Source organism: Cnephaeus nilssonii (genome assembly GCF_951640355.1).
Source record: "Cnephaeus nilssonii genome assembly, chromosome: 17".
In the NCBI taxonomy this organism is placed as follows: domain Eukaryota; kingdom Metazoa; phylum Chordata; class Mammalia; order Chiroptera; family Vespertilionidae; genus Cnephaeus; species Cnephaeus nilssonii.
Genome location: NC_137088.1, coordinates 59,283,198 through 59,298,693, shown reverse-complemented (window position 1 = coordinate 59,298,693; position 15,496 = coordinate 59,283,198). Strand labels below are relative to the sequence as shown.

At 45.5% G+C, this 15,496-nt stretch overlaps 1 protein-coding gene across 1 annotated transcript in view; it reads right to left on the bottom strand.

Moving 5' to 3' along the window:
* Nucleotides 1–15,496, bottom strand: part of GXYLT2 (glucoside xylosyltransferase 2) — a 75,463-nt gene that overhangs the window by 46,008 nt on the left and 13,959 nt on the right. The window contains exon 3 of the mRNA XM_079795699.1: nt 658–909. Within this exon, the coding sequence (XP_079651825.1) occupies nt 658–909 (252 nt within the window). The remainder of the gene's footprint in view (nt 1–657; nt 910–15,496) is intronic.

Below are 15,496 nucleotides of genomic sequence, written 5' to 3'. Positions count from 1 at the left end.
ATACAAAGATCTAAAATATAGTAAAAGTCCTCTTCCTCAATCCTCCTACAATTCCCATTTCCACTTTCCCTACAAGTATCCACAATTAACAATTAATGGTCTCTTAGGTATTTTTCTGGAAATTTCTAAGGCATAAAAGGGATCATACCCTACAATATTATGCTTTGTTCTATTTTAATTTTTTCACTTGATATTGTTTATTTATCTTACTTATAGATTTACCTAATTCTTTTTAATAGGAGGATAATTTTTGACTAGTTCTCTATTTATGTTCCGTTAGGAGCGTTCCCGTTATTTGCTGGGATAAAAAATGAGGCCAGGTGCAGCTGTGTACAAATATCTGTGTATGCAGGTAAATAGCCCTACGGCAATTCCAAGGACTGTCCCCAAGGTTTTTGAAGCACTGGATACACTCAGAGTCCAAACATGACAGGACTCAGAAATGCAGCTCAATAGTCCCGAATGGAAACTCCGCTGAAGCTTTAGATTCAATAACCCCCTAGGCTTTTCCTGAGCAGACAAATATCCCAAAATCCTCCAAACACCATTCCCTGGCTCCTTCCATCCCTACCTGTCTATTTCCAAATCAGCACACTGACTCTCCGGAAAAGACAAAATTCCAAATTTTAAACAAGGAAATATAAAATACTTCCTTACCTTGAACTGGGTGCTTCTTATACGAGTTAAATTCATTAGCATGACTCCCGAATTAACTCCTGCAGAGCCATAAAAAGGGTGCTGAGCAAAGCGGCTGTACCAGCCGATCTTGGGGATTTCATGCTCAGGGGCCATGGCGGCAAGCTGGGTGGAGTTAAACTGCCGCAGGAGCTTCCAGATGTCCTCGATAGGTCTCAGAAAGAGGACGTCAGTGTCCACGTAGAGGAGCGAGTCCACGTCCTTTAAAATCACCTTGTGTGTGACAGGGAGGGGCGGGGGGAGGGAACAAAAACAAGTCAGGAACAAAGGGAGTGGCCTGATTTCAAAAATGCCACCAATTTTCATCGATTAATGTTGAGTTTTAGAAAGGGTACCTCTCTTAGCTCCCATACCTCCATCTCCTTTGACTTGGTGGTTAAGTATCAATTAAGGGGTAAAGACTCAAAGGAAGATAAATCTTGATCTACATTGGTCCAATTTCAGGGCCCACTATTCCATTTGGTAAAGGCTGAACTTTCAAAGGAATGAAAACATCACCAAATTACTGTGGCTCTGTCTTCTTCCATCCTCCCATAAGGCCATCTGTTTTCTCTTCTTGGAACAGTTGGGTCTGGCATTATACAACTTGAAGCGGACAGTCTCGAAACCAGTTCACGCCGTGCTTTGGAGTAAATGTTCTGTCTCCGGATCCATTTGTTTCTAGTGTTGATGGGTATGGCTCTGCATCTTTTTGAAATCTATTTTGAGCCAAGATTTAGACTGGGGAATAGGGAAACTTTTTCTCTAAAGGGCCAGAGAGTAAATATTTTAGCATGAAAGCATCCATCGACAATGTATAAATAAATGAGCATGGCTGTATTCTAATAAAACCATATGATTTATTCTAATAACACATTATATGAAATTTGAATTTCATATAATTTTCAAATCTCACAAAATATTCTTTTGAATTTTCAACCATGTGAAATGTAAAAGCCGCTCTTGGCTCATGGGCTATGAGCTGTTACCCACTGTTGCAGGTCATTCAAGCAAAACACTTAGTAAATGAGTTCTCGTTTGCTAACTGCTTATCTTACCAGTTTTGCACTGGGGCTCTAGACTACAAAGCTTTCTTTAGTCACCATGTAATCTGCCTTGCTTTGCTGTTGTTCCCCAAACTTAGTGGTAGATTAAACCAAAGAAGGATTTGAATCCTTCTGGATCCCTGGCTTAACATCATCCTAATACCATCACAGCCCTTGTTACAGATAGGATGCCTGTGTCTTTCCTAAATTCACATATTAAAGCCCCAACCCCCTCCCCCAATGTGATGGACCTTGGAGATGGGATGCAGGCGGGCATTGGGATTAGATGAGGTTAAGAGACACTGTTCCAAGAAAAAAGCTAAGAGAGAAAGAGAAGCGGCCGTGTTGGAAGATGGAAAGAACCAAGCCACAGTCATTTGCTGCTGTTTTCATTCCTTTGAAAGTGCAACCCTTACCAGAGAGCTTGTCCTCTCTTCGCCATGTGACAACACAAGGAGAAGCAGCCTCTGTAAGCAAAACGGGGCTCTCCAGAACTCAGCCATGCTGGCCCCAGACTCCAGGCTTCCAGGCTCCTGAACCCTAAAAAAATAAGTTTCTGCTAATTAAGCCACCAGTCTGGGCTATGAAGAGCCTTCAGTTATGACAAGCTGACAAAGGCGACACTTCATTGGGATCCCCAATATTTAACACCGAGGAGCAGGTGCTAGTGACAGGCCACAGAGGTTTCCTTCTTGAATAATTTGAGAGCTCACTGGATTGGCCACAGGATTTATCTTTCTCAGCGACTAGAGGAATAGATTTTACAAACTAATAAAATGGAAAAATAATCATCATCTACCATTTCATAAGAGATTATTTTGATATCCATTTTAATAATTCACAATTAGGATAAATGCTTTAATTGAGTACACAAACTTAAAAAACACACTAGCCTTTCTTTTTTTCTCTATTTTTCCAGGGAAAGGTAAACACCTTTTTTTTTTTTTAAAGCGTAACTATAGAGTGTTGTGGAGGAAAGGCAGGCTCTACAAAGGTAAACTCACGTCATAATACTCATTAGGTGTCACATGTGAATACAATTATGACGTCTTGTAGGTCCAAGACCCATCCCAAGGACTCAACATCCTGCCAATGTATTTTATTGAAAAGGAACAATAAAGCACAGAAAAGTCCTCTATTTAAATTCATGTGTCAAATAATGCTAATGATCGCTGGATTTTGGCTAATAACTTAGAGAAAGGGGCTCTGCGCCTCTCGCCACTTGGACAGTGTGCGCCAGGTTGGGCTCCGCCACAGGTTCTGACCATCTTCCCGGACCCCGGGCTGCAGTCCGTTCCCCTGGCCAGGGCGCCCTTTGGTCCTGCTCCACGGTGAGCCCAGCGAGGCCGCATCAGCTCCCCACCCCGCATGGAGCCCCAGGACCCCAGTGTGCAGTACAGCAGGCGGGATGAGGTCAGTGCGGGGGCTGTGTCCAGCCCAGAAGAGGCCTCCTGCTGGGTGAGGCTCTCCCGGAAGCTGTCCTCGGGCAGGCTGGGCCTCACCATGAGGATGCGGGGAGGCCTGGCCCTCTTGTGGGTCATCTTCATCTTGGGCTACTTCTTGCAAATAGTGCCGCCGGGGCCACGGGCACAGGCCCCCCAACACACATCCTATACAGCCTCTCTCCCATACATGCATCTGTATAAACTCCCCCCATATATACACATCCCTATACAGACCCCCCAATACACAATCCTATACAGACCCACATACATGCATCATATACTGACACCCCTACATATATGCATCTATATACTGACACCCCCATATACACACATCCCTATACAGACCTTCCCCTATATACACGCATCTGTATACAGACACCCCCATACAGAGGCCCCAAGCGCGTTGAGAGGAGCCCCTCTGCCCGCCCTCCCAGGGGCCAAGACCTGTCCTGGAAGCCACTTCCCAGGCAGAGCAGGGAGCGGCCTGGACCCTCACCCCAGGCCCACCCCTTCTTTCCTTGGGCTGTGCTCCTGGGGCGGCCCGGCAGGAGGGGACGAGTGTATTAGTCATTAAATGTCTGGTGAATGAAAGACAAAAATAAAATTATAGAAAGATAAAGTCACTTCCTAGAATGTGTTTCAGAAAATAAGAGACTGCATGGTATTTCAGTGAAAAAGCTAATTTAGAAACTGAATCAGAGAGAAAACTATTCCAACTCATGTGAAATAGTACACATTTTTTATCATGGCTGATTAGCCAATAAATTCTGAATAAAAATATGTAACTCTGATGTTTTAATCAATTAAGGGTTATGAGACATCTGCTACAAAAATTTAAAGTCAATGGGATTGATTAATTTAACTTTTCTTGGCCTTACATTGTTGTTGTTGTTGTTGTTGTTGTTGTTGTTATTACTTTCTTCAATAAAATAAATTTGTTGCCATCCCTCTTTAAAACAAAAAAGAAGAAAACAGACACACTTGAAGAAGGTCTTGAAAAGGAAAACTAAAAAGGCCTGAAGGATTCCATCATGAAGCTACTGGCAATACCTTTAATCAACAGAGAAAAACACAAGTTGCCCAGAAACGTATAATATCAGCACAATCTTAAATAGTGCACACTTTCATTCCACCAATACCCTATTATGACATGCAGATTGCTCCTCTTTTTTACTATTATAAACAACAGCAAAATGAATGTCTTTTTAGGAAAATTTTTAATCACATAGTGTGGCATTTCTTTTTAACTTAGTAAATATTTAGTAAATATTTACATGGTTAAAATAAAAGTATATTAAAGTAAATTTCCTGACAAGTTATTCTTCTTTGCCCTTCTGTTACCAGGTCCCCTCCAGAGGCAGCCAATGTTATTGAATAGCTCAGAGTTGTGCCAGAGACCTTTTGTGCATCCTATGTAATAGAAGCGTAGTATGAAAATTGTCCCCTCAACCAGGAGTTGTCTGGGAGTTTGACCAGGGGGTGGGGCTGGCCAAGGGAAGGGAGGGAGGCCCCGTCTGGTAGCTGGCAGCCGCTAGGGACCCTACCAGTACACAAGTCCTCTTTTATGCTACAAGTGATAGCATACATGATGTTATCATCTCATTTGTTTTATTTTTAAAATATATTTCTATTGATTTCAGGGAGGAAAGGAGAGAGAGATAGAAACATCAATGATGAGAGAGAATCATTGACTGGCTGCTTCCTTCACACCCCTTACTGGGGATGGAGCCCACAACCTGAGCATGTGCCCTGACCAGGAATCCAACTGTGACCCCCTGGTTCATAGGTTGACACTCAACCACTGAGCCATGCTGGCCAGGCTCATTTGTTTTATTTTTTTTAAATAAAAGATAAAATAAATGTAGAAGGACTTTTTATATCAGCAAATAAAATTTTCATTTATTATTTTTTATTCCTGCACAGTATTCCATTGTGTGGATCTACCAAAATTTATCTAGTTATCTACTGTAGAACACTTAGGTGTTTCTCAAGCTTTTTTATTACAATGTCACAATGAAAAACCTCCTCATATTAATTCATTTCAAACACATATGAGTGTATCTTTAGGATAAATTCATTAAAATGTAATTCCTTAGTCAAAGAATACATGCATTTTTACATTTTTTAAAAAAATTCTTTATTGTAGAAAGCATTACATATGTTTCTCTCCCCATTGTCCTCTCCCAGCCTGCCCTCACCCTCGCCCCAGCCCCGACTGTCACACCCTCCATTGTCTGTGTCCATTGGTTATACTTATATGCACACAAGTAATTTGGTTGATCTCTTATCTCTCCCCCATCCCCCACCATGCTTACCCTCCCCACCTTCCCTCTGAGGTTTGACAGTCTGTTCAATGAATCTGTGTTTCTGGATCTGTTTTTGTTCATCAGTTTATGTTGTTCATTATAGTCCACAAATGAGTGGGATCATGTGATACTATCTTTTTCTGACTGTCTTATTTCGCTTAGCATAATGCCCTCCATGTCCATCCATGCTGCGGCAAATGGTAACAGCTCTTTCTTTTTTACAGCAGCATAGTATCCCATTGTGTAGATATACCACAGCTTTGTAGTCCACTGATGGGCACTTAGGCTGTTTCCAAATCTTAGCTATTGTAAATTGTGCTGCTGTGAACATAGGGGTGCATGTGTTTTTTTCTGACTGGTGTTTCTGTTTTTTGGGGGGATATATTCCTAGGAGTGGGATTACTGGGTCAAATGAGAGTTCCATTTTTAATTTTTTGAGGAAACTGCATACTGTTCTCCACAGTGGCTGCCCCAGTCTGCATTCCCACCAGCAGTGTATGGGGGTTCCTTTTTCTCCACATCCTCACCAGCACTTGTCATTTGTTGATTTGTTGCTGATAGCCATTGTGACAGGTGTGAGATGATACATTATTGTCATTTTGATTTGCATCTCTCAGATGATTAGTGACTTTTGAGCATGTTTTCATATGTCTCTTGGCTTTCCATATGTCCAGTTTCGAAAAGTATCTATTAGGTCCTTTACCCATTTTTTGATTGGATTATTTACTTTCCTTTTGTTAAGTTGTATGAGTTCTCCATAGATTTTGGAGATTAAACCCTTATTGAAGATAATATGGGCAAATATGTTCTCCCATGCAGTGAGTGGGTTTTCTTGTTTTGTTGATGGTTTCTTTTGTTGTGCAAAAATGTTTTATTTTGATGTAGTTCCATTTGTTTATTTTCTCCTTAGTTTTCATTGTCCTAGGAGATGTGTCAGTAAACATATTGCTATGAGCTATAGCTAATATTTCGCTGCTAATGTGTTCTTCTAAGATTTGTATGGTTTCCCGTCTTACGTTGAAGTCTTTTACCCATTTTGAGGTTTTTTTGTGTGTGTATGGTGTAAGTTGGTGGTCTAGTTTCATATTTTGGCATGGATCTGTCCAATTTTCCCAACACCATTTATTAAAGAGGCTGTCTTGATGCCATTGTATGCTTTTGCCTCCTCTGTCAGATATCAATTGAGCATTCTGGTTTGGGTCGACTTCTGGGTTCTCTGTTTGGTCCCATTGGTCTATATGTCTGTCCTTGTGCCAGTACCATGTTGTTTTGAGAACAGTGGCTTTGTAGAATAACTTGATGTCTGGTATTGTGATCCCTCCAATATTGTTCTTTTTTCTTGAGATTGCTGCGGCAATTCCAGGGTTCTTTTATTCCATATAAATTTTTGGAGAGTTCATTCTAGGTCTGTGAAATATTCCATTGGTATCTTAATGGGGGTTGCATTGAATCTATAGATTGCTTTGGGTAGTATGGACATTTTTATGAGGTTGATTCTACCCATCCATGAACACGATATATATCTTGTGTTTATATCTTCCTCTATCTCTTTTTTCAAAGTCCTGCAATTTTCCAAGTACAGCTCTTTTACCTCCTTAGTTAAGTTTATTCCTAGGTATCTTAATTTTTTTTTGTTGCAATGGTAAATGGGATTTTTTTTTTTAGTTTCTCTTTCTGTGAGTTCATTATCTGTATATATTAAAGCCTAAGTGACCAAATGACCTAACACCCGAACAACCGGTTGATCGGTCGCTATGACATGTATGGACCACCAGGGGGCAGATGCTCAACACAGGAGCTGCCCCCTGGTGGGTAGTGTGCTCCCACAGTGGGCGGCTGCTCAGCTGACCAACCCAGCGGCAGCCTCTCACTCCCTCAGTCGTCCTGCAGGTCCAGTCTCTGGAGAACGGCCATGCACCAATGGACCAGAGCCACCGGCATGCATGATCCGACAGCGCCACCGGCCTCCTGGACGTTGGCCTTGGGCACTGTGGTCGCTTCCCCTCCCTAGAAGCTCCGCAAGGAATAAATGATATAAAAGCGGCCGCCAGGTGGCTCCCGACAACCAGTGTGAATGTCAGCAGGACAGATCTGGATCGGGGCCAGCAAGGGTGTCCCACCATTTGCCCTGAGGGCTGATCACATCTCGGCCCCCCCGCCACCCTCCTCAGGACAGGCGCCAGACGCAGGGCTCACAGCTGGTGAGAGCCACTGTGGCAGCTCAAGCCACTCCCCATTGGGACTGACTGGGCGCGAGCCCGCTGTGGGCACAGTGGGGCTGGGATGAGCGGGAGCAGCAGTCAGGAGTGGCAGGTGGCGTGGGACCGTGGGTTTTGGCCCGATCCCTGCAGGCCACCCTGCAGGACACCAACCATGCACAAATTTGTGCACTGGGCCTCTAGTTTTTTATAACAGGCAACTTGTGCTTCTTAATCCCTTTTGCCTTTTTCACTCCTTCTTGAAGTCCCCTCCCAGATGGCAGTTTATTCTCTATAAGTCTGTTTCTGTTTTGGTTTTTAGATTACACATATAAGTGAAATTATATGATATTTGTCTTTGTCTGACTTATTTATCTTATCGTAAGACCTTCGAGGTCCATCTATGTTGTTGCAAATGACAAGATTTCATTCTTGTTTATGGCTGAATAATATTCCATTGTATATATGTACCACTTCTTTACCCATTCATTATAAATGGACACTTAGGCTGTTTCCATATCTTGTCTGTTGTAAATAATGCTGCAATAAACATAGGGGTGCATATATCTTTTTGAATTAGTGTTTTGGATTTCTTTGTGTTTTTTTTGTTTTGTTTTGTTTTTTCATTTTAAATTTCTTTATTGATTAAGGTGTCACATATTTGTCCTCATCCCCCCATTCCCATCCCACACCCCTCCCCATGGATGCCCCAACCCCCTGTTGAACTTAACCATTGGTTAGGCTCTTATGCATGCACACAAGACCTTTGGTTGATCTCTCCCCCCTCACCCCACCCTCCCCTATCCTCCCTCTGAGGCCCCATAGTCCGATCGATGCCTCCTTGTTTCTGGTTCTGTTCTTGTTCATCAGTCCATGTTGTTCATCATTTCCCCTAGATGAGCGAAATCATGTGTCACTAGAGATATACTTATAAGAATTGAATGTGCGACGAGCAATAATAGTTATGCTGACAGGCAAATGAATCAGTCTGTAGTGAGTTTCTTTCTGGACCAACAGTTCTTTTGAGACCCAATATCAATGTCCACCAGTTCCTTATGAGTACATGTCGGCACTGACCCCTCAGCTCTGGATGGTGGACAAATGGTGGTAATGCAGGTCTGACTCCCTCTGGTTTGGTCTCGGCCAGACCCAGGGGCACGGCTTCACCCGGACCCGGGGCCAGGCTCACCCGGATCCTGGGGCCCACGGCCTCACCCGGACCCGGGGCCAGGCTCACCCGGATCCAGGGGCCCACGGCCTCACCCGGACCCGGGACCCAGGCTCACCCGGATCCTGGGGCCCACGGCCTCGCCCGGACCCGGGGCCAGGCTCACCCGGATCCAGGGGTCCACGGCCTCACCCGGACCCGGGACCCAGACTCACCCTGACCCAGTTCCCAGCCTCACCCGGACCCAGGGGCGCGCAGCTTCACCCGGATCCGGCACCCAGCGGGGTTTCGTCTTCTTGATCCCATTTCCTATTGGTCAATTCCATCTCAGTAATTCCTTCGGCCATTTTCTCAGAGCTCCAGGGCAGCCGCCGCAGAACTCGTTGGGCGGCGGGCTCGGCGAAGCTCCGGTGTGCCCGGTGCGTGGCATCGGGCTGGTCCGGGGTGGCTGCGTCGGCCCTTGGGTCTGCAGCGGTGGCCAGTCACCGAGCGTGCGCACCTGGCCGCTTCCGGGGCGTTGAGATTCTTGAAGGACTCGGAGGTCAGCAAGCGCAGAGTCTCCCACCCCATGTCTCCCAGTGGCTCGTCTGTCCGTGCTCGGCAGCGAGTGGGGCCTTCCCCTCAGCCGGAGACCGCCGGGGGAACTGCGCCGAGCACGTTCCAGGCCGCCATTGTGTCGTCTGAGCCGTAGTTCTTAAAGTGTGATCTTTGGGTCACCGGCATCAGCATCATCCCGAGTACCCCTCTCTTTTATTCTAGTTGTAGAGCATCTGCTCAGCCAGCCCTCCGGTGGTTCTGGATGGTGTCTGCTCTGCTCTCCCGTCGTAGACTCAAAATTGTTGTGGTAGGCAGCAATCAGGCTTCTGCCCTATGCCTCCATCTTGGTCTTCCTTTGTATAGTTAAGTCTTGATTGTTGTTGGTGTCGCTGGGAGGAATTGTCCTCCAGGCCAATTGGCCGTGCGGATCCTCTGTGTCTATAAAGGAAGAGTTGCTGTGTAGGAGACAGATTTATGGGCCGGGTCTTGGTGCCGCAAAGCTTTGGCGCTCACTGAGTCTGCCTCTGGAATGTGTCCTTTATGCGAGTGGTTGAAATCTGGTGTCATCTCACACTGACCACTAGATGCCCTCGTTTCTGGGTCTCCAATGGTGTGTAGGTCAGCTACTACCTGAGACCACTCAGCAGGACTTACGGCAAAAACTGCAGTTTCCTCCTCCTGTCTGAGCGTCCCTAGAGCAGTCCGACTAGAACCGCAGTTTATCTGGTCAAGCTGCCATAGGGCAGGCCACCCACATGCAAAAGCCGTTGCTTGGAGCCCAGGTGTGTCTGCAAGACGTGCGGGGCGGACCTGCAAAACAAGCAGGGCGGGTCCCAGGGCGGGGCGAGTCTCAGGGCGGGGAGGGGCCTCAGGGCGCCACCAGGCCATGGCGAGGCGAACCGCACTGGCTGCAAGTCTGCTTTTTCTGCTTTCCACGTTTCCAAGCCCCCTCATTCCGCACTCCAGCGCAGCAAACACTGATTGCTGGGCGCACCTCCGCAAGGAAGTCACTCCCACTCTCCGACAGGAAGGCCGAGAGTCCAGCCTCTTCCCGCAGGCGTCTGGGGAGCTAATCTCCCCTAGGGTTGGAACAAAAGCCACAAGTCCCTTCCCCCGACCCACGCGCCTCCGCACCTCAGCTCCTCCAGAGTTCGCTCTTTCCTCTTTTCTCTTAGCTGTAAATCCACCATTCAGCCAGCTCTCCTGTGGTTCTGGGTGGCAGACGCTCTGTGCGCGGCGAAGTTCCTTTGTTTAACTTTGAAATTGCTGTGCGCGAAGTTCCTTTGTTTGACTTTGCTGCCTTCTTGGTTCTCCTCTCTCAAAATGGCTAGAAGACTTGAGTGTAAGACAGGAAGTCCTAAGAATCCTCTAAGTCGGTGTTGGCGGTCTCCGGGGCCCCGAGGATCTCAGTGGGGAGCTGGGCCAGGTCGGTGACGCGGGTGGGCCCGTCTCGCAGAAAGATGGTCTCTTCCTTCACCGAGAGCCGCTGCGCCGAGTCCGCGGCCGCCGCCACAGCAGCTGCCGCGGCGCCCACGAGCTCATGGCCCCGGCTGCGGTGCTGGCTGAGAGGAGCAGCCGCCCGGCCTGGGGAGACGCGAGCAGGAGTCGCCGCGCTCACCAGTCCATCTTTTAGTTGTTTTTCCGAAACTGCCATGCGAGGCAACAGATCAGCCGTTCACCTCCGCCGCCATCTTGGCTTCTTCCCCCTGGATTTCTTTGGATAAATACCCAGGAGTGGAATTGCTGGGTCATATGGTAGATCTATTTTTAAATATATGTTTTTATTGATTTCAGAGAGGAAGGGAGAGGGAGAGGGAGATAGACACATCAATGATGAAAGAGAATAATTTATTGGCTGCCTCCTATATACCCCATACTGGGGATTGTGCCCACAACTTGGGTATGTGCCATGACTTGGAATTGAACCATGACTTCCTGGTTCATAGGTGATGCTCAACCACCGAGCCACACTGGCCAGGCTAATAGATCTATTTTTAATTTTTGAGGAACCTTCATAGTAGCTGCACCAATTTATAATCCCACCAACCATGCATGAGGGTTCCCCTTTCTCCATATCCTTGCCAGCACTTGTTTGTTGATTAATCTTTTTAAAGATTTTTAATTGACTTTCAGAGAGAGAAACATTGATGTGAGAGTGAAACACTGATTGGCTGTCTTCTGCACGCCTCCCACCAGGGATTGAGCCTGCAACCTGGATATGTGCCTTGACCGGAAATGAAACTGACAACCTTTTAGTGCCTGAACAATTGGGCCACACTAGCCAGGTGATTTATTGACGATTGACAGGTCTCATTGTGAAGGTTGTTTTCGTTTGTTTGTTTTTGCATTTCCATGATGATTAGTAACGTTGAGCATTTTTTCAGATATCTATCAGCCATCTGTATGTACTCTTTAAAGAAATGTCTATTCAGGTTCTCTGCCCATTTTTTAATTGGATTGTTTGAGGTTATTTGGTGTTGAGTAGCAAAAGTTTCTTATATATTTGGGTAGTAACCCTTTATGGGATCTATCATTGGCAAATATCTTCTCCCATTCAGTGGGCTGTCCTTTTGTTTTGTTGATGGTTTCTTTTGCAGTGCAAAAACTACTTAGTTTGATGAAGTCCCAGTTGTTTACTTTTTTTCTGTGTGTGTCCCTTGTCTGAGGAGATATATCTAAAAATATTGCTATTAGTTATGTCAAAGTGTTTACTGCCTATGTTTTCTTCTAGTTGTTTTATGATTTCAGTTTTACATTTTTTTTTTAAAATCCTCCTCTGAGGATATGTTTTTCATTGATTCTAGAGAAAGAGAGAGGGAGAGGGAGAGAGGGAGAGAGAGAGAGAGAGAGAGAGAGAGAGATTGACATGAGAGAGAAACATTGATTGGCTGCCTCCTGAACATGCCCTGACTGGGGATCAAACCTGTAACCTGGGTTTGTGTCCTGACTAAGAATTGAACCTGTGACCCTTTTTGTGTACAGGATGGTGCTCTAACCAAATGAGCTACACCAGCCAGGGCTACATTTATGTTTTTAATCCATTTTGATTTTTTATATGGTGTAAGAAAGTGGTCTAGATTCATTTTTGCATGTATCTGTCCAGTTATTCAAACACCATTTATTGAATAGATTGTCTTTACATCATTGTAAATTATTGCCTGCTTTGTCATAGATTAATTGACCATATAGGCGTGGGCTTATTTCTAGGCTCTCTACTGTTTTATTGATCTACCTATCTGTTTTTACACCAGGATCATGCTGTTTTGAGTAGTATAACCTATTAGTATAGTTTGATATCAGGTAATGTGATCCCTTCAACTTCATTCTTTCTTAAGATTGCTATGGTTATTTGGGTCTTTTGTCATTCCATATAAATTTTAGGATTATTTCTTCTAATTATATGAAAAATGCCATTGGTATTTTGATAGAAATTGCATTGAAGTTGTAGATTGCTTTGGGTAGTATGAGTATTTTAAAGATGTTAATTCTTTCTATCCATGAGCACAGTATATCCTTCCACTTATTTGTCTTCTTCAATGTCTTACAGTTTTCTAAGTCTTTTACTTCCTTATTTAAATTTATTCCAAGGTATTTTATTCTTTTTGATGCAATTGCAAATATGATTATTTTTTAATTTCTCTGATAGTTTATTATCCTATCTAATAAAAGAGTAATATGCAGATTGACCATCACTCCAACACACAAGATGGCTGCCCCCATGTGGTCAAAGATCCTGCCCCCATGTGGACACAAGATGGCCACCACAATATGGCCAGCAGGGGAGGGGAGCTGGGAGGGACCAGGCCTGCAAGGGAGGGGAGCTGGGAGGGATCAGGCCAGCAGGGGAGGGCAGTTGGGAGGGACCAGGCCTGCAAGGGAGGGCAGTTGGGGGTGATCAAGCCTGCAGGGGAGGGAAGTTAGGGGTGACCAGGCCGGCAGAGGAGGGGAGTTGGGGGTGACCAGGCCTGCAGGGAAGGGCAGTTGGGGGGGGACCTATATAATAAAACCCTAATATTCAAGTCAACCAAACAGTGGAACAACTGGTTGCTATGACATTCACTGACCACTAGGGGGAAGACACTCAATGCAGAAGCTGCCCCCTGGTGGTCAGTGCCCTCCCACAGAAGATGCCCAGAGATGCCCAGAAGCCGGGTTCACAGCTGGCGAGTGCAGCGGTGGTGGCAGGAGCCTCTCCTGCTTCCGCTACAGGTAGGCCATAAGGAGCGAGGGGTCCCGGACTTCAAGAGCCCCGGACTGCAAGAGGGATGTCTGACTGCCGGCTTAGACCCATCCTCCCAGGAATCGGGCCTAAGCCAGTAGGCGTACATCCTCTGAGGGGTCCCGGACTGCAAGAGGGTGCAGCCCGGGCTGAGGGACTCCCCCACCCCCCCACCACAGTGCACAATTTTCATGCACTGGGCCTATAGTTGATGTATAAAAATGCAACCAATTTCTGAATATTAATTTTATATTTGGCTACTTTACTTAATTTATTCATTAATTCTAATAGGTTATTTTTTGGGTGGACTCTAGGATTTTTCTATATGTGGTATCATGCCATCTGTAAATAATAACAGTGTTACTTCTTTCTTTCTAATTTGGATGCATTTTTTTTTCTTGTCTGGTTGCTGTGGCTGGGACTCTGAAACTATGTTGACTAGAAGTTGTGAAGGTGGATATCCGTGTCTGATTCCTCATCTTAAAGAAGCAAACTGGAGGAGAAACCAAGATGGCGGCATAGGTAAACACCTAAACTGCTGCCTCACACAATATCAAAACTACAATAAAAGACAAAACGGACACCATCCAGAACCACAGGAAAGCTGGCTGAGTGGAAATTCTACAACTATAAGGAAAGAGGAAAGCACATTGAGACTCAGAGGAGCTGCAAAAGAATAAGGTACGGAGATGCGCATGGAGAGGACTGGTGGCTGAGTGCACGAGCAGCTGAGTGCGCGACTGGCTTTCTAAAGCGGGAGGGAGACAGAAGCACCTGACTGCGCTGAACTCCAGTTCCGGGCGAGTTTCTGGGAACCCAGACTCATTTGGGGAGAAACTGGACTGTCTGGCAGCAGGCAAAATTCGAGGGCGGCTTTCTCTCACAGGTACTGGCAGCAATTACTGAGAGTCACTAAGACCCAGGGGCCTCATAGGGCAGGGCTGATGGGAAGCCAAGGCTGTCTGCTCCGCCCTGAGACTCTGCCCCATCCAAGCTGAGCACAGGCTTTTGCAAGTCTTCTCCCATAAGGGTGTCTCCAGCACAGAAGTCCTCCCAGTGTAGACACAGCTGATCCTCACAGCCAATTGGCCTGGAGGTCAATTCCTCCCAGTGATACCAACAACAATCAAGACTTAACTACAACGAGGCTGTGCACACAGTCCACAAAGGGGTGCACCAAAAGTGTCCACCTCAGGTAACTGGGGGAGGCTGAGTCACTGGGCCATATAGGACACCTACCACACAAAGCTACTCAACCAAATCAGGGAAGCAGCGAAAATACGGAGACAAAGAAACAGATCACAAATGAAAGAAATGGAGAAAAACAAATGACTGGAGATAGAGTTCAAAACCACACTTATAAGGTTTTTCAAGAATTTCCTAGAAAAGGCCGATAAATTTAATGAGACCCTCAAGGATATGAAAAAGGACCAACTAGAAATTAAACATACACTGACTGAAATAAAAAATATTATACAGCCGAAACCGGTGTGGCTCAGTGGATAGAGCGTCAGCCTGCGGACTGAAGGGTCCCGGGTTCAATTCCGGTCAAGGGCATGTACCTTGGTTGCGGGCACATCCCCAGTAAGAGGTGTGCAGGAGGCAGCTGATCGATGTTTCTCTCTCATCGATGTTTCTAACTCTCTATCTCTCTCCCTTCCTCTCTGTAAAAAATCAATAAAAATATATTTTTAAAAATATATATATATATTATACAGAGACCTAACACCAGACCAGAGGAACGCAAGAATCAAGTCAAATATTTGAAATACAAAGAAGCAAAAATCACTCAACCGGAAAAGAAAAAAGAAAAAAGAATCCAAAAATTTGAAGATAGTGTAAAGAGCCTCTGAGACAACCTCAAGCATACCAACATCAGAATTATGCGGGTGCCAGAAGAAG